Source organism: Phascolarctos cinereus, unplaced genomic scaffold, assembly GCF_003287225.1.
Source record: "Phascolarctos cinereus isolate Bilbo 61053 unplaced genomic scaffold, phaCin_HiC Scaffold_5;HRSCAF=322, whole genome shotgun sequence".
Classification (NCBI taxonomy): domain Eukaryota; kingdom Metazoa; phylum Chordata; class Mammalia; order Diprotodontia; family Phascolarctidae; genus Phascolarctos; species Phascolarctos cinereus.
In genome coordinates, this window is record NW_027555958.1 from 338894573 (window position 1) to 338918162 (window position 23590).

The 23590-nt window shown below is 38.8% G+C and overlaps 1 protein-coding gene across 1 annotated transcript in view; it reads right to left on the reverse strand.

Moving 5' to 3' along the window:
- The window catches only part of NID1 (nidogen 1), a 108980-nt gene extending 88760 nt beyond the window's left edge, over positions 1-20220 (reverse strand). The window contains exons 1-2 of the mRNA XM_021000400.2: positions 19801-20220; positions 364-660 (exon numbers count right to left, since the gene is read on the reverse strand). Of these exons, the coding sequence (XP_020856059.1) occupies positions 364-660; positions 19801-20013 (510 nt within the window). The 5' untranslated portion in view covers positions 20014-20220. The remainder of the gene's footprint in view (positions 1-363; positions 661-19800) is intronic.
- Between the last annotated feature and the right edge of the window lie 3370 nt (positions 20221-23590).

Below are 23590 nucleotides of genomic sequence, written 5' to 3' on the forward strand. Positions count from 1 at the left end.
CACTATGCTAAGGCTGATGATACAAAGAAAGGCAAATTTTCACTAAAGAAAGGAATATTTCTCTAAAACTTTCTATTTATCCTCATTAAATTTCTCCTTATTTATGGTATCTGCAGCTAATGCATTTCCCTTTCAAATTACCTTTATATACACTGTACATATGTGTATGTACAAGCCTTGTATTTACCTAGATGTCTGCATATTGTCTCCCCTACTAGAATATGAGATCCTTATGGAACGGTGATTTCATATTTCTTTGTATTCCCAGTATTTAGCACAGTACCAGGAACTTAATAAAAGCTTGTTGACTAACTGACTGGTATGTTAAGATATTTGAGCTGGAACCCAACAGAATATATTTACCTTGCCCTCCTTGGTAGGGTCCCTTTCTGACCCTTGGTAAGGAGCCACGGATTCCCAGGTGACCACCACCACACTCTGGGGTTGGAAAGAGACCTCAGGGAAACCTTTCCGGACACAATCGGCAGCTAGCTGAACAATAGCAGGGGAAGAATCTTCCCGATAATAAACCTTTCCACCATTTGTGGTGTCAAGGTCTGCCAGGAAGGGTGCAACAGCTCCAAATGAAGGTGGAAATCGACCAGGGCTGGCTTCTTCAAGAGGAGGTTCACTCATGGCAATGAGGCCATTTGTAGAGACCTGTACAAAAAAGTCAAAGGCAATTTAAAATGAGTATGACATTTATTATTTTCTTAAAACTCATTGAGCACTCATGACAACTGCCCCACAAAATGCAAAAGACACAGTGCCTACTGTGTCATTTGTACTCAATACTGAATTGCTATTCCTATTACCGCTAATAACAACAATTGACATTTATGTAGCACTTAGAATTTGTATAACACATTAAATACAATATCTCATTTGATATAATTAATGAAGTGAGTCCTTCACAGATAACAATCAGGGCAATTTAACTATTGAAGTAGAAGAGGACTTTATTCTAAGGCTGGGGAGGATTGCAAAGCTCTGGCGTACTGGCACTAATGAGCCAAATTCTCTCCACTCCCACATAAACTCAGGGGGAAAGAAACCATCCTGAATGGATTTAAGACACCCTGGTCACTGAACTAAGAGAGCTGAGTTGATAGAAAGAAACAAATATGAATGGTAAAAGGCCCGATGATTTATTACCAGATTTCTTCAGAATTTAAATCTATATAAAAAAAAATTTACCAAACCAGAAAGATTTTTAGCAGCTTGTTCTCCACTTGGTGAATCCAGAGTAAGATGAATGAAATCAGTGTTCTTTTCTTTTTTTTGTTTTAAATAATTTTTTTTGTTATAAACTTACTATCTTGACGAAAATGAGCAAATCAACAATAACAAAAGGAATAAAATCACACATAAAACCACAAACTCCAAAATTTTTGCAGTTTGCTACATCTTATTTGCTCTATGAATCTTTTCTTAGCTCTCCGTATCTCTAGCATTTAGCAGTGTCTGATACATAGAAGGTACTCAATAAAAATGTTCGCTAGTTGATTGATTTTATTGCTTTTAAAAGTACCATTGTCATTAGTGTGAATGTTGTTCTGATTCTTTGTTCTGCATCATTTTTTGAAAATCTTTCTCTATGTCCCTGCACCTTCATTAATTTGTCAATTATACTCCATTCTACCAATATGCCACAATTTATTCAATTGTTCTCAAATCACTGGACATATAGACCACTGTCAGAATTTTCCTATTAAAAATGGAACTGCTATGAATATTTTTGTACCCATAGACCTCTTTCTCCTTTTAGTAACAGTCCTAAGAAATAATTCCAGCCACGGGTGGTCAGTGGGTATAAACAGTTCTGTAGATCTTCATATATGTCAGCATATTTCAGCATTCTCTTTTATGCTACAAATTAGTGCTCTCCTTGAGTTCCTAAGAAAGTAGCTAAAAGATCTTTGGCAATCCCCCATCACACTATTTGTGTCCCCAGTACTATGTTTATAAACTAACATCTCACTGTTCTTTCAAATTCACAGATGATGACAAATTCCACTATTACAAAAGAACTCTCGTTTTTATAGTCTTTTTCTTTTAACCTTGATGAACCATAATTTTTTAAAATTAATTTTCTAGACCTCCCCCAACATATGAAATCAAACTTAGCATTCCATGTACCCTTCAAAGGGCAACAGCATAAACACCAAGACCAGTCAGCTCTTTAACCATTTCTGGGTTGACTGGCAAGTTTGTAGGTTTGAGAGACTCGTTTTTTCTTTTTGTTTTTGTTGCCTTCATTTCTGTTGACTTCTATGTCCATAATGGGAGAAAGGAAAAAGAAGGGTAGCTAAAATAAGGCAAGTTTATAATTTGTTTGAAAAAGATGACAAAATATTTGGTGGGTTGGGCAGGATCAGCGGGAAGAATTTCAGAGTTTTGAAGTTGTTGAATTTGTCTGAGCTACCTCAAAGTTTCCTCCAAAGAAGAAATCTTTTTCTTTGCAACCTATGAAAAAGGGGGGGGGGGGAACCTTCTCCTGACCAAACTTCGGGTGGTAATTTCCTAGAATTAACTGGTACAGACATTATTTTCCAGATGCAAATGGACAGACTATGGAGAAGGAAGTTAAGGAAGGAATTTCACACAGACATTGTCACATTTGCCTCTCTCTTTCCTCCCAAAGATGTAGTACTGCACAAACATCACAGTTAAAGTTACATGTGGGAGTGTGGCAAAGGAATACGCTTTCTTAAAGAATAAAACTTTGGCAGCTACAGGCTGCTTGTAGGCAACTGTAGTATATGCTTCTGGGGACCACATGGGTTTTCATTTAAATGGCCATTTCCGAATGGAGTTTAAATCAATGCAGCAACTTTGAAAAAATACTTCTAAGGCCTCCAGGAAACTAAAATGCAGGAAAAGCAATCTCAAGACATGAACCATTATCCCTGAAATGTACCTTCCTCACTGTGGTGCTGGCAAAATTACTTTGATTTTCAAATAATTATTCATAAAATTATATAAACTCCTTGGAGGAAGAGCATTGAAACATGTGGTATATTGGGCAAAGTACTAGATGTGCAATCACAAAAGTCCTGTTTAGAGCTATAGCTCTGACATTTACCAGTTGTGTAAACTAAAGTGAGTCATTTAATCTGACTTAGCTTCAGTTTCTTCATCTGTACAATGAAAATAAAACTAAATGAAATACCTATTTCACAGGGTTGTTGTGCAAGAGGAGAGGAGAAAGGAGGAAAGAAGAAGGTGACGAAGAGAGAGAGCGAGAGAGAAGGAGGAGGAGAACAAGGAAAGGAGAAGGAAAGAAGAACAAGGAGAAGGGGAAAAATGAGAAAGAGAGGGAGAAGAAGAAACAGCGGCTAACATTATATAGGACTTTAAGGTTTGCCATGAGCTTTAAGTATATTTTCTTATTTAATGTTCCATTGGACATTTTCGCTTCTCAGTCCTAGGTTTCACATTTGTGAAATGGATGTATTATGTAGCCCAGAGGTATTAAATTCTGGACCTGAAAGTTCCGCAGCCAGACCAGATTAAAATATAATTGGGAAATGTTTAACAAAATAAATAAAAACACAATACAACATAGATTGTGTTAAGCTGTGGGTTTCTAAGTCAATACGAAGCTGCCAGGATCTACTTCTATTTGAGTTGGACACCACTCAGGTAGCCTACATTTCATTTTCTTATTTAAAAAGTTTGTAAGCTGATAGATCAGGGAAATATCATCCATATAATGTGTCCAGATTTCAGCAAGGCATTTTGGCAAAAATGTCTCACAATTTGTCAGATGGAGAGGTGTAAACAGCCACATGGATTCAGAAGAGACTGACAAACTGGTCCCAGAGGGTCCAGTGGAACATCTCTAGCACAGTGCCTAAATATTAATTTTGTCTTTGTCAGTATTCTGATAAATATTTATAATCAATGACTTAGATGAAGGACATAGATGGACTGATGATTATCAAATTTGCCTAGGACATGAAGCTAAAATATAGATGGCATGACAACTGGTAGATGGTGTAGTAGACAGAGTACTGGGTCTGGAGTTAAGAAGTTCTGAATTCAACTCTGGCCTCTGACACTTAATAGCTGTGTGTCCCTAGGCAAGTCATTTCACCTCTGTTTGCCTCAGTTTCCTCAACAATAAAATAAGGATAATAACAACACCTACTTTGCAAGGTTGTTTTGAGTATCAAATGAGATAATATTTACAAAGTGCTTGGCACAGTGCCTGGCACACAGTAGGTGCTATATAAATGCTTATTCCCTTCCCCTTGTTCCTCTCCCCCAAACTGAAACTGGTAAAAAGTTGCCATAGTCTCTAAGGCCATCTATTCTCCTTATGGATGACAATGGAATCACAACATTAGGACTCTAACACCTCAGTACCAAATGTGTTCTGTAGTAATAGCTGACCAACTTTCGGGAATTACAAAGCATTTTACAAACATTATCTCATGGAGGAAATGGAAATAGCATTTAATAAGCTGAAGTAAAAAAGAATGGTTGCATCAGGCAAAGTATCCCACATTTCACTGCATAATTGTAGCACCCTGTTTTTTTCAGTCCCAAAATTGGTTTATAACCTTTCATTGAGTAGCTGCCACATGATATAATTCTGTTTGTCATGCTGCTTAAAAGGTAAATAGAGCAGCAATGTATTCACCAATGACATATGGATACCCATTTATCTCTCACACATCATGAGCCACAAGCCTAGAATTCTCAGTGCACACACATTGTCTATATGTAAACAAACCAGCTAAATATCACTTGCTCCATTTCTACAATGAGTAGATGATGAGTGGGAATCACCAGTTGACACTCTTTCAAAATATTAAGTACCCTTCCTTGGAACTGATATATATGTGGGCAATTAAGAATTGAGATCTTACCTCATTTCTAAAATATATAGAGAATTAAGACAAATTTATAAGAACACAAGCCATTCCCCAATTGATAAATGGTCAAAGGATATGAACAGACAGTTCTCAGATGAAGAAATTAAAGCCATCTATAGTCATATGAAAAAATGCTCTAAATCACTACTGATTAGAGAAATGCAAATCAAAACAACTCTGAGGTACCACATCACACCTATCAGATTGGCCAACATGACAAAACAGGAAAATGATAAATGTTGGAGAAGATGTGGGAAAATTGGAACACTAATACATTGTTGGTGGAGTTGTGAAATGATCCAACCATTTTGGAGAACAATTTGGAACTATGCCCAAAGGGCTACAAAAATGTGCATACCCTTTGATCCAGCAATAGCACTTCTAGGGCTATATCCCAAAGAGATCAAACAAACAAAGGGGAAAAGGACCCACATGTACAAAAATATTCATAGCAGCACTTTTTGTGGTGGCAAAGAATTGGAAATTGAGAGGATGCCCATCAACTGAGCAAGCTGTGGTATATGAATGTAATGGAATACTATTGTGCTATAAGAAATGATGAACAGGCTGACTTCAGAAAAACCTGCAAAGGCTTATATGGTCTGATGCTGAGTGAAGTGAGCAGAACCAAGAGGACTTTGTACACAATAACAGCCACGTTATACAATGACTAATATTGTTAAACTGAACTCTTCTCAGCATTACGAGGATCTACATCTCCAGAGGCCTCGGGATGGAAAATGCTGTCCACATCCAAAGAAAAAACTATGGAAGTCGAATTGCTATCACTTATTTTTACCTTCTGTTGTTTTGTTTCATCTTTTTGATGGTTCCTCCTATTGGTTTTAATTTTTATTTACAACTTCATTAATGTGAAAATATGTTAAATGGGTATGTAAATGTAAAGCCTATATCAGATTGTCCGCTGTCTTGGGGAGGGTGGGGGGAGACAGGGGGAGAAAAATTTTCAACTCAAAAGCATATGGAAGTGATTGTTGATAAATCAAAATAAATTAATAAAATTTTAAAAAATACTTAAAAAAAGAATTGAGACCTTATATCACACAAAACAGTTGTCAAAAGCTTCAAAAAGATGGGAATTTCGTTCAGAGCCATTTTTTTTACAGGTATTTGGAGGGGTTTGGGGAGAGCTCAAGCAAGTCACTGCTTTTGGCTCCACCCCAAGAGCTTTTCTTTTTTCTTTTCTTTTCTTTTTTTTTTATGAGGCAATCGGGATTAAGCGACTTGCCTAAGCTCACACAGCTAATAAATATCATATATCAGAGGTCATATTTGAACTCAGGTCCTCCTGACTCCAGGGCCAATGCTCTACCCATTGCACCACCTAGCTGCCGCAAAAAGATGGGAATTTTGAATGCACTAGATGGAACTAAAGATGATGTACTATGGCACAGCATGGACGATGACAAAGTAAACACATCTGATATGAATGGCACTGAGGACAGCGCATCACATAACGAAACCAATGATAGCAGCACAGAATCTTTGCACACAGAAGATTAAATTTTGTAAATCCGTACTTTGCAACACTGTAGTACATTTTCTCAAGTATAATATTTCAACTATAATGCACAAACCGATAGCAACTAATGTGTTAACTTTATTTTCTAGACCAGAAAAATATTTGTTGAACTGTCATGAAGAAATGATATACATCGATTTGGACTATTCTACTTTAATGTATATTCACGAGTATTCTGTGCATCCTGATCACTTTTTTTGCAAAAACTTGGCATAAAACATGCAATGATTATGTGGTGAAATATGGTATGTAGAAGAAAACTGTAATGGAAGTCACCTTGTTTTAAAAGCATTGAGAAATATATTTTCATGATATTTCAAAGAAGTGTAGATATTGAATGATTACAAAAAGACAGATTTAATATTACCCCAAAATAGTGATTGATAGAGCATAATGACCACTGATTCATGTAACTATCTTTTCATCTCTATAAACTCTTTATCAGAATGCTCTACATATTTGTCAACTTTATTCTTGATGAAAAGAAAACAAGTAGACCCTTGTACACAATTTTCTACCACAAACCATGTTGGCTATAAGTCACACAATAGACTGAAGAATATAAATAAGCAAATGAAGTATGTGGCCACTCAAAAGGAGAGGAGCTCTAACACGTCGCATAGAAGGAACCAAATAGATGAAGAATACCTATTATTCAGACCACGATGTGCACTTGAATGAGCAGTTCATCAAGTTAATACATCAATACATATATTTTGGACAAATACTGTAGAGATTTCATGAGCTGTGACCAGAACTGAACCTAAAGAAGAGATATTGGATTACCTTTGGGAAATGGCACAATATAGTACTTTCAACCAACCGAAGATACTCTCAGATACAAAAACCCATATTTCAAACACCAGTATCCTTTCAGTGATACTATGTGACTAAAAATTATGGAATACCATAATATCCAAGGGTTCAAAATTTTAAGTGACTCAAAGGGCAAAGGAGACTTTAGTGATAGGTATGAGCAGTTTGTGAATTACCTACTTGTGCAAAAAAGACTAGTGCAGAAGACAGACAGAGAGAGAGAAAGACAGACAGACAGAGAGAGGTCAAAAGAATTATCCAGGGAATGTATGATCAGAAAAAAAAGGTCAGCTGATCACGTAATGAGACAGGAATAACAGAGTTGTTATGTTGCATAGAGACCTACAAAATGTCAAAAGACTTAAAGGAAAGCTTCCTGCATGTTAGGTAAACCTTTATGGACTTTTAAATGAAGCCACAGACAAGAAGCTCACAGAAAGAAAAAGCATATATAGGGATTGCTATTGGCACCATTTGAAGGAGTACCTACACAAAAAAATTATAGGATGGAGATTCTTCTTTGAGAAATAGCAAAGAGGGGGCAGCTAGGTGGCATAGTGGATAGAGCACCAGACCTGAAGTCAGGAGGACCTGAGTTCAAATCCAGCCTCAGAGCAAATACTTGACACTTACTAGCTGTGTGACCCTGGGCAAGTCACTTTACCCCCAATTGCCTAAATAAATAAATAAATAGATAAATAAATGAGAAATAGCAGAGAGACCACTGCCACTGCTTTGAAGAGTCCATAGGCATGGTTAAAGTCTTAGAAGACTGAAAGGTAGGAAGGGTCCTGATTAAGAAGGGCTTTAAGTGATAAACAGAGGGTTTTATATTTGATCTGGAAGTGATAAGAAGCCACTGGAGTTTATCAAATAGGAGGATGCCATTGTTAGACTTGTGTTTTAAGAAGATCAATTTGACAGCTAAGTGGAGGATGATGGATTGGAATGAGGAAAGACTTCTGAGTGCCTAGGAGGATGGTGAAACTATTCTCATACCATACCTCAGCTGCAATAAAGAAGTTCAGAAGGAGAGAGGATTTGGGGGGGAAAGATGAGTTCAGTTTTGGTCATGTTGAGTTTAAGGTATTTATGGCATATCCAGTTTGAGATGTACAATAGGCAGTTGGAGATGAGACACTGGAGGTCAAGGGAGGTTAGGGCTAGATAGGTAGATCTGAGAAACATTAGTATAGAGATAATAATTGAATCTATGGGAAATGAAACAATCATCAAGTAAAATTATATAGAGGGAGTAGAAAAGAGAACCAGAGACAGAGTTCTAAGGTTACCTAAGGAAGCACAACCAGGATGTAGATTTGGCAAAGGAAACAGAACAGGAGAGGTCAAGCAGGCAAGAGACAAAAAGAAGAGACATTGTGTCACAAAAATATAGAGAGAAAAGGAATATCAGGGAAAAGAGGAAGACGTATCAAAGGTCAATAATGAAAAGGACTAAGAAAAGGCCATTAGCTTTGGTGATCAAAAGGGATCAACCGACCCAAGTTGGCTGGTCTCTGCAATTTATAGCCTTGAAGTTGCCTAGAGCCCTAAGAGGTGAAGTATTTGCCCAGGTCCACACAGGCAATATTTGTCAGATATAGGATTTGACTAGGGCTTCCTGGCTTCAAGGCTGGAGTTAATCCACTACATTACGCTGCCTCTCAGTGAGATACAATACCGTATTTCACCTCATAATCATCGCCACTGCATAATTGTAGCACCATGGTTTTTTTTAGTCCAAAAATGGTTTATAACCTTTTATCCCATAATCATCACATGGTATAATTCTGTTTGTTATGCCCCTTAAAAGGTAAACAGAGCAGCAATGTACTCACCAGTGGCATACAGACAGGGACTTATCTCTCACACATTGCGAGCCACCAGCCTAGAATTCTCAGCACAAGGGCACTGTCAGTATATTTCTGAAAGACGACTTGCCAGGTTTATTTAGAGCACTGTAGTACTAATGGTATGAAAAGGCATAGGCACAAGGGCGGGCAGGTGGGCAGGTGAAGCTGCCACGAGTAAGTCACATAATATGGTAAGGCTTGCATCTTCCCAATTTTAACATGCATTCTTGAGTATTCTGTGCATCCTAATCTTACACCAAAGACAGTTTAGTAATAAATGATTTTTAAGTAATCTGGGCACAATTTTTTTAAAGCTTTGCATAATAGTTGCACCCCACTTTTTGTGAAATATGGTACTATACCATGTAGCCCTGCTTTAGAGATGAGGAAAGGGTCTAAGAAAGACAAAGTGACTGACTTGGAGTTATGCACCTCATAAGTATCAGAGATTGGCTTCAAATTCACAGTTTCTGACTCACATCAGTGCTTTATCTACTACACTATTCATCTCAAGAAACATTAAGCACCTACTAAGATATCACCTCAGGAAGCTAACTCCATCTAGTAATGGTCCTAGATTTACTTTACTGAGTAAATAAGAATGATTTCAAAATAGTAGTTACCTGAAAATGGATTCTTTCAACATATTTGGAAATAATTTGTTCTGTTAGCATTTTAAAGTACCCTAAAATCTAGCTTACTCCATTAATTTATACCATAAAACCAGATTTCCTTAGCAAAATTAAACTTTACTTTGTCTAAATTATCAAAATTAATGAGATTTTACTAAACATGTATAAACAATCCTGAAACAACTTTAAATAATATTTGCTCTTTACCCTGCTCCCATAGGTCAAGGATCCAAAAGCTGAAAACATAAGTGTCTAATGGCTAACAGCTGTAATCACTTATTTTACAATTGTTTAAATCCAACTGGCCACCACTAAGAAGTCAGATGACATAGACTAGGGTAGGTTTTTTTCCTTTTAAAAGGTACTTCCAGTCTCAAGGTTTTTCTTTAAATTAAGCATTAGAGAAAGTTAAATACAAGCATGTGAATTCTTAAATGAAATTTTGTATTCTTTAGTTTCAAATCAAAATAATGGTCAATGATATATATTTAGCTTTATAGCAAACCTAGAACGGAAATGAAGCTACAATAACTCAACACTCCTCAGAATCTACACACACACACACACACACACACACACACACACACACACACACACAGTTACAAAAGTAACTGAGATTACCCAGTCAGGGTTGAACAAGAACATAGAAATTGCATATGATGGGTCTTCAGAAATACAAGTCATATAGTGAACAGACAATGAAACCTGGAAATGCATGGAAAGGGGTTAAAAAGCACTGCTTTTGGAGTCAGAAGTCCCAGGTTTGAATCCTGGCTCTGATACTTGTTTTATCAACATCAACAAACATAACATTTATTGTGTGAGAGGAAATCTGCTAAGTTCTAGAAATACTGTAGAAAGAAAGGCAGAAACATATTCCTGCCCTCAGAGAGCTCACATTTTAATGGCACATGACTTTGGGCAAGTCATCTAATCTCTGCTAGCCTCAGTTTCCTCAACTGTAAAATGGGGATGATTACAGTATCTCCCTTCCAGGTTGTTGTAAGGAAAAATGAGATAATATTCGTAAGGTGTTTATAGTATCTGGCATATAATGGGTACTATATAAATGCTAGCTGTTATTATTATCAATTTTCTTGTCTGTAAAATGAAAGGGTCAGTGGCAGCTAGGTGGCATAGTGGATAGAGCACCCGCCCTGGAGTCAGGAGACCCGAGTTCAAATCCTGCCTCAGATACATGATACTTACTGGCTGTTTGACCCTAGGCAAGTCACTTAACCCCAATTGCCTCACCAAAAACAAAAAAAAACAAAAAATAAAAACAAAAAGTGAAAGGGTCAGATTATATGATCCCTAAGGTTCCTTCCACCTCTAAATACAATAGTCCAGTTAGGCCGATAAGGAGAGAAGGCAGAAAGGGAAGGGGGGAATAGGTTAGAGCAAATCACAATATTTTGTACCATTCTTCCAACACTTTCTAAATGATGTTATAGTTGGGTTTTTTTAATCTCCATGCCACGCTCCCTATTAGATTTCTAACTCCTCAAGTGAAGAGTGTGTTATATTAGAGAATCTCAGGGTTATAAGGGGTTTCAGCTGTCAAACCCGAACAAGAAGCCCTTCTACAAAATAGCTGATAAATGGTCATGAATTCTTTGCTTGATGATCTTCAATGAGGGAGATTTCACTATCCCTTGAGGCAGCCCTTTCTATGTTTGAACAACTTTAATTATTAAGAAGTTTTTCTTTATATCGGCTAAATTCACTTCTTCTGCCCATTTGTTCTAGAAGGGCCAAGCTAGAAGTACTACCAAGTTTAATTAATCTTCAAAAAATTTACAGAATCAAAGACTTAGAGCTAGGAGGGAACTTTGAGATCATCTAGTCCAATCCCAGTCATTTTACAGATGAGGAAATGGAGATCCCATCAGGTTAAGTAGCTTAACTTAAGGGCCACAAGAGACAGTGAGCTTATACATAACCAGAAAGTGAACTCACATCTTTGGACTCCAAAATCACCAGCTGAAGACAACTATCATGTCCTCTCAGCTTTATATTATTTGCAAATTTGATGAGCATACACCTAAGCCTTTATCTAAACCACTAATAAGAACATTAAATAGCACAGTGCCAAGGACAAATTACTTGGGATATCCCCTGGAGGACTCCTGTCACAATAATATTGAATCATTAACAATGACTCTTTGAGTCCTACCATGCAACTAATTCTGAATCCAACTGATTGATTATTGTCTATTCCTCTCTCCATCTTCCCCACAAAAAGAATGCGATATGTTGTCAAAAGCTTTGCTAAAATCTAAGTAAACTATATCCAAGCATTACCCTCACCTACTAGTTTAGTAATCCTGTCAAAAAAGGAAATGAGGTTAGTATGGCATGATGTGTTCTGGATAGTTCTTCGTAATCACCACTTCCCTTTCTGTATGTTCATCAATCACCTCTTCAAAGCATAGAATGTTTGAGGAGTTTAATATGAAACCAGTTTGGAAAGACAGGTTAATGCCAGAGTCTGAAAAGCTGTTTAAATATCAAATGAAGGAACTGGTATTTTGTTCTAGAGGTAATAAGGAGCTTCTGATGCTTCTTGACCAGGCAAGAGTCATAGTCAGATTTGTGTTTTAGAAATACCAATTTAATCAATTACCCAGTGAAAATGAACATGCTCTTTCAGGGGAAGAGATGGATATTCAACAAAATAGGGGACTTCCATACCTTCCTGATAAAAAGACCAGAGCTCAACAGAAAATTTGATCTTCAAATACAAGACTCAAGAGAGACATAAAAAGGTCCTTGGAGGAGCCACTGCCTTGTAGTGAAGATGAAGCTAGTTGGGCTCCTACTGCATTAACTAGGTGTGAAGAAGTGATTCCAGCACACATGTACTTGTCCAACTTATTAGCTGATCATCCAGCATTAGAGTCCATGAGCTCCATACCTGGGTAGTATTTTTTTCTTTTTCTGTGAAAGTAGTTTTGATCCCAAGGAACAAGGTGGAATGGCAACAAAAGAAGAGAGCACTGTATGTGAGACTCATCCTTTAGTTCCTATTTCAGGACTAGTGTGTGCACACATGCATTCTCTTTCTTCAGAAATACGCCTTGTTCAAGACCAAGTGAAAGCAGAATGTTAGAACTTTATAAAAATAACAGCTTAAAACAACAACAACAAAAAGAAATACCAATTTAACAGGATGGATTAGAGAGGGAAACAGCTAGAGGCAGAGAGAACAATTAAGGAACTACTGCAATAGTCTAGTTGAGAGGCAATAAGTAGCTGAATGATGTTTCTAGCAACTGTGCAGAAAGACGGATTGAAGCAAGGAAAAGCAGTAGGAGGGAAACTAATTAGGAAGCAGCTAGATGGCATCACAGATAAGAGTGCTGGATCTGGAGTCAGGAAAAACTGTGGTCAGTACCCCTGCCCTTGGGGCCCCATACTCCTTCCCTCTGAGTGGAGGGTGGACATTCCTACCAGATCGATCCTCCATTTAAGGAGGACACTCAGGGCAAGCCATTTACTTCATCATTTCTCTCCTGGCTTCGATCCTCTGGACTTCATCATGCTCCTGTAACTGATACCTTTCTCCCCTTTTCTGCTTTCTTTTATATGTTGTCTTCCTTCTATTAGATTGTGAGCTCCTTGAAAGTAGGGACAGTGTTTTGCCTTTCTTTTTTTCCTCAGCACTTAGCATGGTGAATGGCATATAGGAGGTGCTTAACAAATATCTATTGACTGACTAGCCTAGTTCAAATCCTCCCTCAGAGCTTCAGTCTCCCTATCTGTAAAATAGATAATAATAGCACCTACCTCACAATGTTTTTGTAAGAATCCAATGAGTTAAGATATGTAAAATACTTTGCAAACCTTAAAACAATACATCAAAGCTAGCTATGAAACTATTACACTAGATGAAAATATTTGTGACAGAAGGCCTAGATTCAGATCTTTACCCTGGTGCTTATGATCTTGGACAAAGTGTGTAATTTCATTTAGCCTCAGTTTTTTCTGTTGTAAAATAACAGAATTCGACTGTTTCCTTTTAACTCTAAATTCTGTTATACTACTATGTGCAAAGTAGGAAAGATGTAATGAGGTTCTAGAGTTAGGAAGCAACTATGCTGACTTAAAAGGAATTAATCTGAAAAACATCACACAAAAATCCATAGAAGCTGATATTAGAATAGATATGACTGACAGGAGAAATATGTGGAAAATTACTTGCAGGGTAATAAGGATTGTCTTCTGCTAATAGCTGGCAGGAGCAGAATGTCTATATTTTGAAGTTATAGTTAGTCAGAAGTAGAGAAAAGAGGGTAAAGAACAGGAAACCAATACATTTCAGCCATGTAAAGATGGATTTGGGGGGCATTCATCCCACAGAATCACTGACTTAAAGTGGTATCCAAGTCAAAGAACTTACATGTGTCCCTATTGAAATTCATCTTTAGACTCAGCCCAATCTTTTTTACTCTCATCTCTTTTATACAGTGTGCTAGCTGTCTCTCCCTACTTTGTGTCATGTATAAACCAGATATACATAGATAGATAGATAGATAGATATAGATAGATAGATAGATAGATAGATAGATAGATAGATAGATAGGTAGGTAGGTAGGTAGGTAGGTATAAGAGCAGCTAGGTGGTGTGGTAGTTAGAGTGCCTGGCCTGGAATCAGAGGCAAGATTTGAATGTAGGTCTTCCTGATTCCAAGTCCAGCATTCTATCTACTGTGCTACATTTCCCCTGAATAACACTGAACAATAATAATGCCTCAGACCTGCATGACTTGGAAGCTACTTGGTGCAGTGGATAGAGTGCTAGGCCTGGAGTCAGAAAGACTCATCTTTCTGAGTTCAAATCTGGCTTCAGATACTCAGCTGCATGACCTTGGGCAATACACTTAACCTTGTTTGCCTCAGTTTCCTCATCTATAAAATGAGCTGGAGAAGGAAATAGCAAACCACTCTAGTATCTTTGCCAAGAAAACCCCAAATGGGGTCATGAAGAGTCAAACACAACTGAAAGACAATTAAACAACAACATAGGTATAGGGCAGCTAGGTGATGAAGTGGATAGAGCACCAACCGTGGAGTCAGGAGGACCTGAGTTCAAATCCAACCTCAGACACATAACACTCACTAGCTGTGTGACTCTGGGCAAGCCACTTAACCCCAATTGCATCACCAAAAAAAACCAGTTATATATGACAATATATAGATGACTTATCCAAGTGACCAATAAAAATGTTAAACCACACAGACTCAAGCATGAGTCATTCCACTGAAAACCTCAGATCAAGTTGATACTGAACCATTAATTTCATATGTACTCTTTGATTATTTAGAACTATTCAACTACTTTGAAATTTATCTAAATATATTATCATCTAGATCCCATCTTTTTCATCAGAGAAGTATAAGATACTTTATGAAAACATTGCTATAATCTATATAAGTTGTATTCATAGCATTCCCTCATCTGACAGTTTCATAGTCCTGTGGGAAAAAAAAAAAAGGAAAAGAAGGTTAGTCTGGCATGACCTGTTCTGGATAAAGCTATCTTGGCTGTTTGTAATTAACACTTCATTTTCTAGATGTTCACTAATCATCTCTTTGATAATTAATGATCCATTCTAGAATTTTTCCAGGAAACAAAATCAAGCTCACTGACCTATTATCACTGGCCATTGATCAAGGTGGCAGATCCCATATGACATTTTCAGTGGCTCAGTGATTTGATTCAGGAATGAGTATCCAGGCGTGACCTCTTTCCCTTAGTATAAAGGCTTGTGTCCAAAAAACAGCTGGTCACATTTGCTGAGCATGCACTGGGGAGATTGAACTTAGACCTTTCATTTTCATAGAATGGGATACTGCATAGACACTAGAACAATATAACGTAGGGGCCTACTGAATAAGCCTTCAGTGAGAAAATGCTGTGTCAAAATGGCTAATCACTTCAATCTATTTCAGAGGATCATAGATTCAGCCTTGAAAGGAACCTTAGGACCCATCTACTCCAACCTCTTCATTTTACAGACAAGTAGATGAGACCCAAAGTTAAACGACTTTCCCAAGGTCACACAGATGCTAAGTAACAAAACCAAGATCCTAAACCATGTCCTCCGACTTCAAATCTAAGTTTTCTACCAGACCATACTTCCTGCCTAATTCATAGGCATTAAATATTCCTTGCTTTCAATTTTTACTATATTAAGCCTAAGATTTCTACCTGGCATGTACCAGGTAATTTTTAAATAGCATTAAATATATAGTTGTTTTAACTCTCCTGTCTTTTTCTGCAGACCTCACTTGTGGGTCTGTATTTCTAATTGCCTACAGGAGGACATCTCCTCTTGATATCCAACCACGCATGACCTTAAATTCAAAGCTTAAAAAAAAATTTCCCTTTCTTCTGAAACCAGAGCCCCTTTCCAGTTACACCTTCTCACATCCCCAAAATAAGACCATCTTTGACACATTTCCTAAATCTAATTTGTCATTACATTTTATCATCCTTTATTTGAAATGTATATAGGATTCATACATTCCTTTTCTTCCTCATTACCACTCCCAGATCTAGGCTCAGATTACTCCAATGGCCTCCACCTAACTTCCCTACCATCTGTCCACTGCAGCCCTTCTCAGACACCCCTTCCAAAAGCACTGCTTTCATTTTGCCTTTAAGACCTAACATGCTTCCCTTACAACCTAACCCTCAAGTCCAAATTGCTCTGCCTGACTTTCAAACCCTTTCATCAAGTGACTCCATCTTAACTACCTAATCTCATATCCTAATATTCCCCAAACATGTAGAAAGTACCTCGGATCAGGGATCAGAAGGTCAAGGTTCAAATCTGGCCCTGCTACTTATTACGTGTGTGACTTTGGACAGATTGCCTTAGTTTCTTTATCTTTAGAGTAAAGGAGTTCAATTAGATGATCTCTGATGTCTCTTAAAGGAATGATCAGTCCTCACTGCCTCCACAACATGATATACTTATTTCTGCTTCCTTACTTTTGCTTATGCTGATCTCCCTGTCTAGAATCTCCTCTCCCTTTCATGATACTTCAAGTCTAGCCTTATTCTCAAGACTTCTCAAGTCTGTCTTATATGAAGCTTTCCCTAATTGCTCCAATCCATACCAACTCTCATGATGACTTCTTACTGTACTTGGGACCATTATATATTAAAAGTATATTACTTGAGTGTATTAATTGAGTATCATTATTAGTATGTTAATTGAATGCATCATCTCAACCAAATTGTTAACTCCCTGAGCATAAGGACTTCTTTCCTCTTATTCTTCATTGTATCTTAGATGGGCCTAGAGTCTAGGGTGGGGAACCCAAAGCCTTGAGGCTACATGTGGTCCTGTAGGTCCTCAAGTGTGGCCCTCTGACTGAATCCAAACTTCACAGAACAAATCCCATTAATAAAAGGATGTGTTTTGTAAAACTTAGACTCAGTCAAAAGGTTGCACCCAAGGTTCTCCACCCCTGTGGCCTAAACCATTCCTAGAAGAGATCTAGGCATAGAGGACAGAAGAATAAATGATCGACCTTACCCTCTTCCCAGGGTACCAAAAGCCTTTCAGTACTGCTCATAAAATATTTAGTTCTTACATATACTATCCAATATACAAAAAAGGAGTTTGGAATTCTCTTACATATATACAAAAAATAAAAACCTACCCAGTCATTCAGGTAACAGAATGATAGGAATTTATTTTGGAAACAATCAAATCCCAGAGCTTGTTTCCAAGTCTTTAGAATGTCCCCAGATATTTAGGTTAATGCCACAGGAAAAAGTCCTGGAATAACAAGAGGCCTGGGTTCAAATTCTGCCTCTGACACTCTGGGACTATAGGTAAGCTGCTTAACCTCTAGCTGCCTTAATTTCCACTTCCGTATAATGAGGGTATAGTACCTGCAGGCCAATGTTGCTGTGAGAATCAAACGAGATAACGTATCCAAAAAGCTCTGCAAACTTTAAAGCTGTATAGGTCGTTTGTGGGAATATCTGAACCTCAGCTTTCTCATCTATAAATGAAAGAGTTAGACAAGATGACCAGGATACTGGATCTGGAATCAAAGGACCTAGATTTGGTAACTTTGGACAAGTCACATAACCTCTCTGTGCTTTAGTGTTGTCATCTACAAAATGAGTGAGTTGAATTGGATGACCTCTAAGGACAGTTCCAGATTTAAAACTGCTTCGGTGATAGAAAGAAGGAAATAAGTATTTATTAAGCACCTACTATGTGCCAGGTGTTTTACAAATATTATCTCATTTAATCCTCACAACAACCCAGGGAGGTAGGTGATATTATTATCCTCATTTTGAACTTGAGGAAATTGAAGCAAACAGACTAACTCATCCAGTCACACAGCTAGTAAGCATCTGAGGTCACATTTGAACTTAGGTTTTCCTGACTCCAGACCCACCTCTCTATCTGCTGGGCCCAGGGTTGGGGAACCTGCAGCCTTGGGGCCACATGTGGTCCTCTAGGTCCTCGAGTGCAGCCCTCTGACTGAATTTAAACTTCACAGAACAAATCCTAATTTGTAGGATATGTATCGACCTCTAAGGTCCCTTTCTAACTCTAGTTCCAAAACATTTGGTATGTGGCTTTGAAGATTTCTCTTGGTAATGATTCACCTCCCTGAGTGGGCTTGTTTTAGAGACCAGACAGCAGCACAATAGATAGAAAGAACCCTTGGAGGGTTCTGCAATAAAGCCCTGCTTAGAGTCATTTCTCTGTGAGTTTTTGACTTAAGCATTCTTAGGTAAAGGAGACAAGCTACACGTGGGCGTTGTCAAAGGCAGAGTTCAACCAGCCCTCTTACAAAACACTTCCATTTAACAGGCAGGATACAATGGTATGTGTGTTTTGTTTTATTCTCCCCACTTCTGGAACACATGCAATAACTATAAATTCCACATGAGGGGGAGAGGAAAGGGATGAGATTGGGTTGGGATCAGTAACACTTCATGGGGGGGGAAAACCCAACTTATATATGGAGTTTACTAGATGCCTGGACAGATTTTCTGTCATCAGACATGAAGTTCATTAGAACTCTAAAGGTTGCCTGCTTTCACTCTTCTTTTAGGGCCTACAATGGTGACACTACAATGCAACAGGAAATTAGATCACAAGGGTTCTCTCAGTCCATTATACTGCTGTCTGGGCTCTAAAATAAGCCTACTTAGGGAGGTGAATCATTGCCAAAAGATACCTTGAAAGCCACACACAAAATGCCTCCGAAATCAGTCCTTGGAAGTACATAGAGATTTCTTCTGCAAGTTAATTACTCAGGGACAGAGGATCAGTCTTAACCCCTTCGTGTCAGCACACCCGACCTCCTATGATTTGGGCATCTTGTGGCATTTGAGCATGACTCTGGGTTCTCATGTCTCGGCCATGCAGGGCTGAAGTCTGCTGAAGGTGATTTAATCCTGGGCTTGTACAAGCTGTACAGGGAAGGTCGTGTGCTCCCTCTTCCAAACTAACAGGACAATGGAAAAATTACAAGCAAAGTTCCCAGGCGCTAAGTTCCCCTTACATTAGGATCTTTCTTTTGAAGGAGATGAAATTCTGGTGGAATTCAAGGGCAGCATAAGATAGAAATGCCAAAGTAGAGAAAAGTGTGGCTCCCCGGGTCCCTTTCTTCCCTAGACGGCGGAAACCAGCTGAAAGGCAACTCCCAAAGATAGACTTTGGGAGAAGTGGAGAGGAAGGCAAGGACGGGGTTGAATGGGAGCGGCGCACAGGAGGCAGTAGGGAGGGGGAAAATACAAACCCGAGGGGTGTTAATGACACCCCAGAGCTTTCCCTCACCCTAGGCCCCGAGACTGCCTCAGGAGCCCTTCCCCTAGCGCCTGGGTCTACACGTCCCCCACGTCGGATCTCACCTCTGCTCCAAGCACCCTTTCCCCTGCCCAAAATATCCCCCACCATCCCCCTCTCTCTCGCTCCCCATCTTCCCTTACACTCCGACCCCAACACACGCATACACACCCACCACACCCACACACACACACACACACACACACACACACACACACTCACACACGAGGACTGTACTCACATAGACGGAGGAGATATCATATTTGTCATAGAAGTGGATCCGCAGGCGGAGCTCCAAGGCTGGGGAGATGGAGTCGTCCCCAGATTCCAGCTCCTGATCCCCCTGCTCGGGTCCGAAAGGGAAGAGCTCCTGCCGACTTAGGCAGCCCCCGGGCACTGCGGGTAGAAGTAGCGCCAAGGGCAGCAGTAGCACAATCCGCGTCCATGCAGTCATCTCCCCCCCTCTTCCTCTTAAGATCCCTGGGGGACAACATGTCCCAGTAAGGTGCCCCTCAAACCCAAACTTTTCAGAGACTTAGAAGCTGAGCAAGGTCCCCAGCAGCCGAGAGGAAGGGTGACGCCCGCGGCCGAGCTGTAATCAGAAGCCCCTCAACAGCCCCTACAAGCCTCCAGTTTAGAAAATTCCAAACGGGGAAATCGGGGAGGGGAGCCAAAGGGGGCATGGAGAGAGGAGGGGAAAGGGACATCTACCCAATCAACCTCAGAGGAGCAGGACCAATAGGAATGAGGAAGGAGGGGTCACTCCTCCGACCCCTTCCCATGTCCAGCAGCTGTTCTGAAGTAAAGAGGTGTGGGACCCTTCTTTATGTGCATTTTCTTTTTTTTTTCTTTCTCGTATTTTTTCCAGCGTTCTTCATTGAACTCCATCCTTATTCATCTCAATACTAGGACTTAATAATTTCTGAAGGCAAATGAAAGTTTTGCGTTTTATAAAATCCTCAGTTGGCTTGGCTATTGATTTTTTTTTAAGTAGAAGAAATCTCTTTGGTTTGCAAATAGGGTCCCTTTACAAGGCTGCTGGAGTCTGCCATGGGAGCTGTACACTCATAAAATTGCTAGTTCAGAGGTGCTATCGCCAGCTGTTTGTCAAGAAAGGAACGTGCCGGGACAATGTTCTTTTTTATCAACTAAGTATCAGCTGGGTGTAGTTATCATAGAATCTAGAGCTGGAAGGGCATTCGAGATGCTCCCTCGTTTTACAGAGGAGGCCCCATGAGGAGTTTCCCAACTTCTCAGAGATAGAAAGTAGCAGAGGTCCTCTGATCCAAAATCCAGTGTTCTTCACACCACAGCACAGCTGTCTGTATACTACCATTTGTCAACCTTGTGGTCAGTGTTGGCATGAACACAAAGACCTATAATGTATGGTCTCTATTCCCTTTATATTACCTTGAACAGAACTTGGTGACCTTCTCAGCTCCCATAGCATCAATTAATATCTCTATGGAGATGATGCCCAGATTTTCATATCCTGCCCTAGTCTAAGCTAGTGACCCATTTCCAACTGCCTCTTGCAAATCTCAAACTGAATATGGTATAGGTATCTCAAACTTAGAATGTCCAAAATAAAACTCATTACCTCTCCTTCCCTGCCCAACCCCATCACACTATACCAAATTCTATGATTCTCTTTTACTGTCGAGAGCACAACCATCCTCCTAGTCACCTAGGCTCACAACCTCGGTGTTACCCTTAAAGCCCTCACGTTAACATCACAGATCCCATCTGTAGCCAAATCTTATCCTTTCTATCTTCACAACATTTCTCTGCTCTCATACAAGCCTAGTTCATCACCTCTTGCTTGTACTACTGCTATAGCTTTCTGACTGATCTCCCTCCCTGCCTCAAAATCTCTCATTATTTCAATCTGTCCTCCACTCAGGTGGCAAGGTGATTTTTCTAAAGTGTTGGTCTGCTTGTATCACTCTAGTGCTAAATGAACTACAGTGGCTTCCTATTACCTTTAGAATAAAATATAAAATCCTTTGTTTGGCATTTAAAGCTCTTCAAATCCAGCCTCTTTTCTACCTTTCCAGTCTGCTTAGACTTTACTCCCTGCCACATTCTCTCCAGACCAGATAAACTGGCCTGTTTCCAGTTCCATGAAGACAACCTTCTGTTTCCCCACTGCTTGGAATACTCTATCCTCTCATCTCTGCCTCTTGGCTTTTTGGCTTTCTTCCTTGGCTTTCTTCAAGTGTCAGCTCAAAACCCACCTTCTATAGGAGGTCTTCCCCACTTGTCACAGCTACTAGGGCCTTACACTTGCAGATTATCATTCATCTGCTCTGTATGTATCTTGTATGTATCTAGTTGTTTACATGTTGTCTCTCACATTAGAATGAATGGTCTTTGAAGTCAGAGACTGGTGCTTTTTGCCTTTTTTTTTTTGTATCTCTAGCACTCAACAGTATCTGGTGCATTGTAACTGCTCACTATATGCTTGTTACCTGACTGACTGACTTGCAAATTTTTACAATCTATTTGGAGAGGGAAAAAAACCTAGTAGTCATTTAAATTTAATTCAATTCAACAAACATTTATTTATGAAGCTAATGATATGTACAAGGCACTGTTCTAGATGTTGGGAATGTAAAGATGAAAAATAATCATTCTTGTCCTCAAGTACCTTATAATCCAGTGCACATAGAGTTGAGGGGAAGAGATGTCATAGACACACATAACTGTTAATACAAGTTAGAAATTGTTTAGGTGTGAAGGAAAGGGCAAGCAGAATAGTCTGAGAAATTCAAGAAGGGAAGGATTTCTGACAAGGGGGAAAAGATCAAGAAAGGCTAATTGGTAACTCAGTTCTTGAAAGAGAGGAAACACATGAACAATTAGAGATTGGGAGTAGGGAAGAGTCTGGTAGAGGTATGGCTGATAACATGCTAAGATAAAAAGGTCGAAGAAGGCAGAGAAGAGTGAGTAGTCTGCTTAGACTGGAGCATGGAAGATGTAAAGGAAAACAGACTGGAAAGTCCACTGGAACCTTGAATTCCATGCTAATGAATGCATATTTCATCTATTAGTCAACGAGAAAATATTGAAGGTTTTTGAGCTAAGTGACCTGATCAAACCTGTGACTAAGTAAAATTACCTAGTTGATAGATTGGAGAGAGGAGATAGTGGAAGAAAGGAGACCAGTTGAAAAACTACTGCAATAATTCAGTCATGTGAACATGGAATAGGGTGATAGCAGTGCCAATGGAGAGAAAGAGGGAAAACTCCAAGAAAAATGGCAAAGGAAGAATCAATAGGTTCTGTGATCAATTTCATAAGAACAAGTAAAGAACCTAAATGTAACTCCTCAGAGATTGGAAAATTAGATGGTTGGGAAAGGGAACTAGTTAGGATGGGAATATGAGGTTGAGTTTTAGAATGTAAATTTGAAGTGATAATTGGGAGCTCAAGTGGAATTCTTCTGTAGACAGATGGAAATAGAGAATGGACCTTGAGTTATGCTAAATTCTCTAAGCTAACCTCAAGTCCCAGACAATATCAAAAAATTATTTTTTAATTTTTATTTATTTTTAACTTATGGATAAAACAATCATTTCCATAATATAATATAATAAAAAGATTATACATGAAAATACAAATCTATTATGTATGACATGCTATTCCATGTAAATATGTAATAAAGTTATCATGTAGATTTATTTTTTTCCCCTTCACTTCCCCCCACCCTAGAGATGGCTACTATTAGACGCAAATATGTATACACACACACACAAATACAATCATTCTATATATACTTCTATTTATCACTTTTTTCTCTGGATGCAGATAGTTTCTTCCTTCATACATACTTTGTAGTTAATTTGGGTATTTGTAATAGCCAAAATTACTTATTTGTTCAAAGTCATTCTTAATACAATTGCTGTCACTGTATACAACTTTTGGTTCTTCTTATTTCACTCTTCATTATGTCGTGCAAGTCTTTCCATGTTTTTCTGAGATCGTCAAGCTCATTTCTTATAGCATAATAGTATTCTATCACAATCATG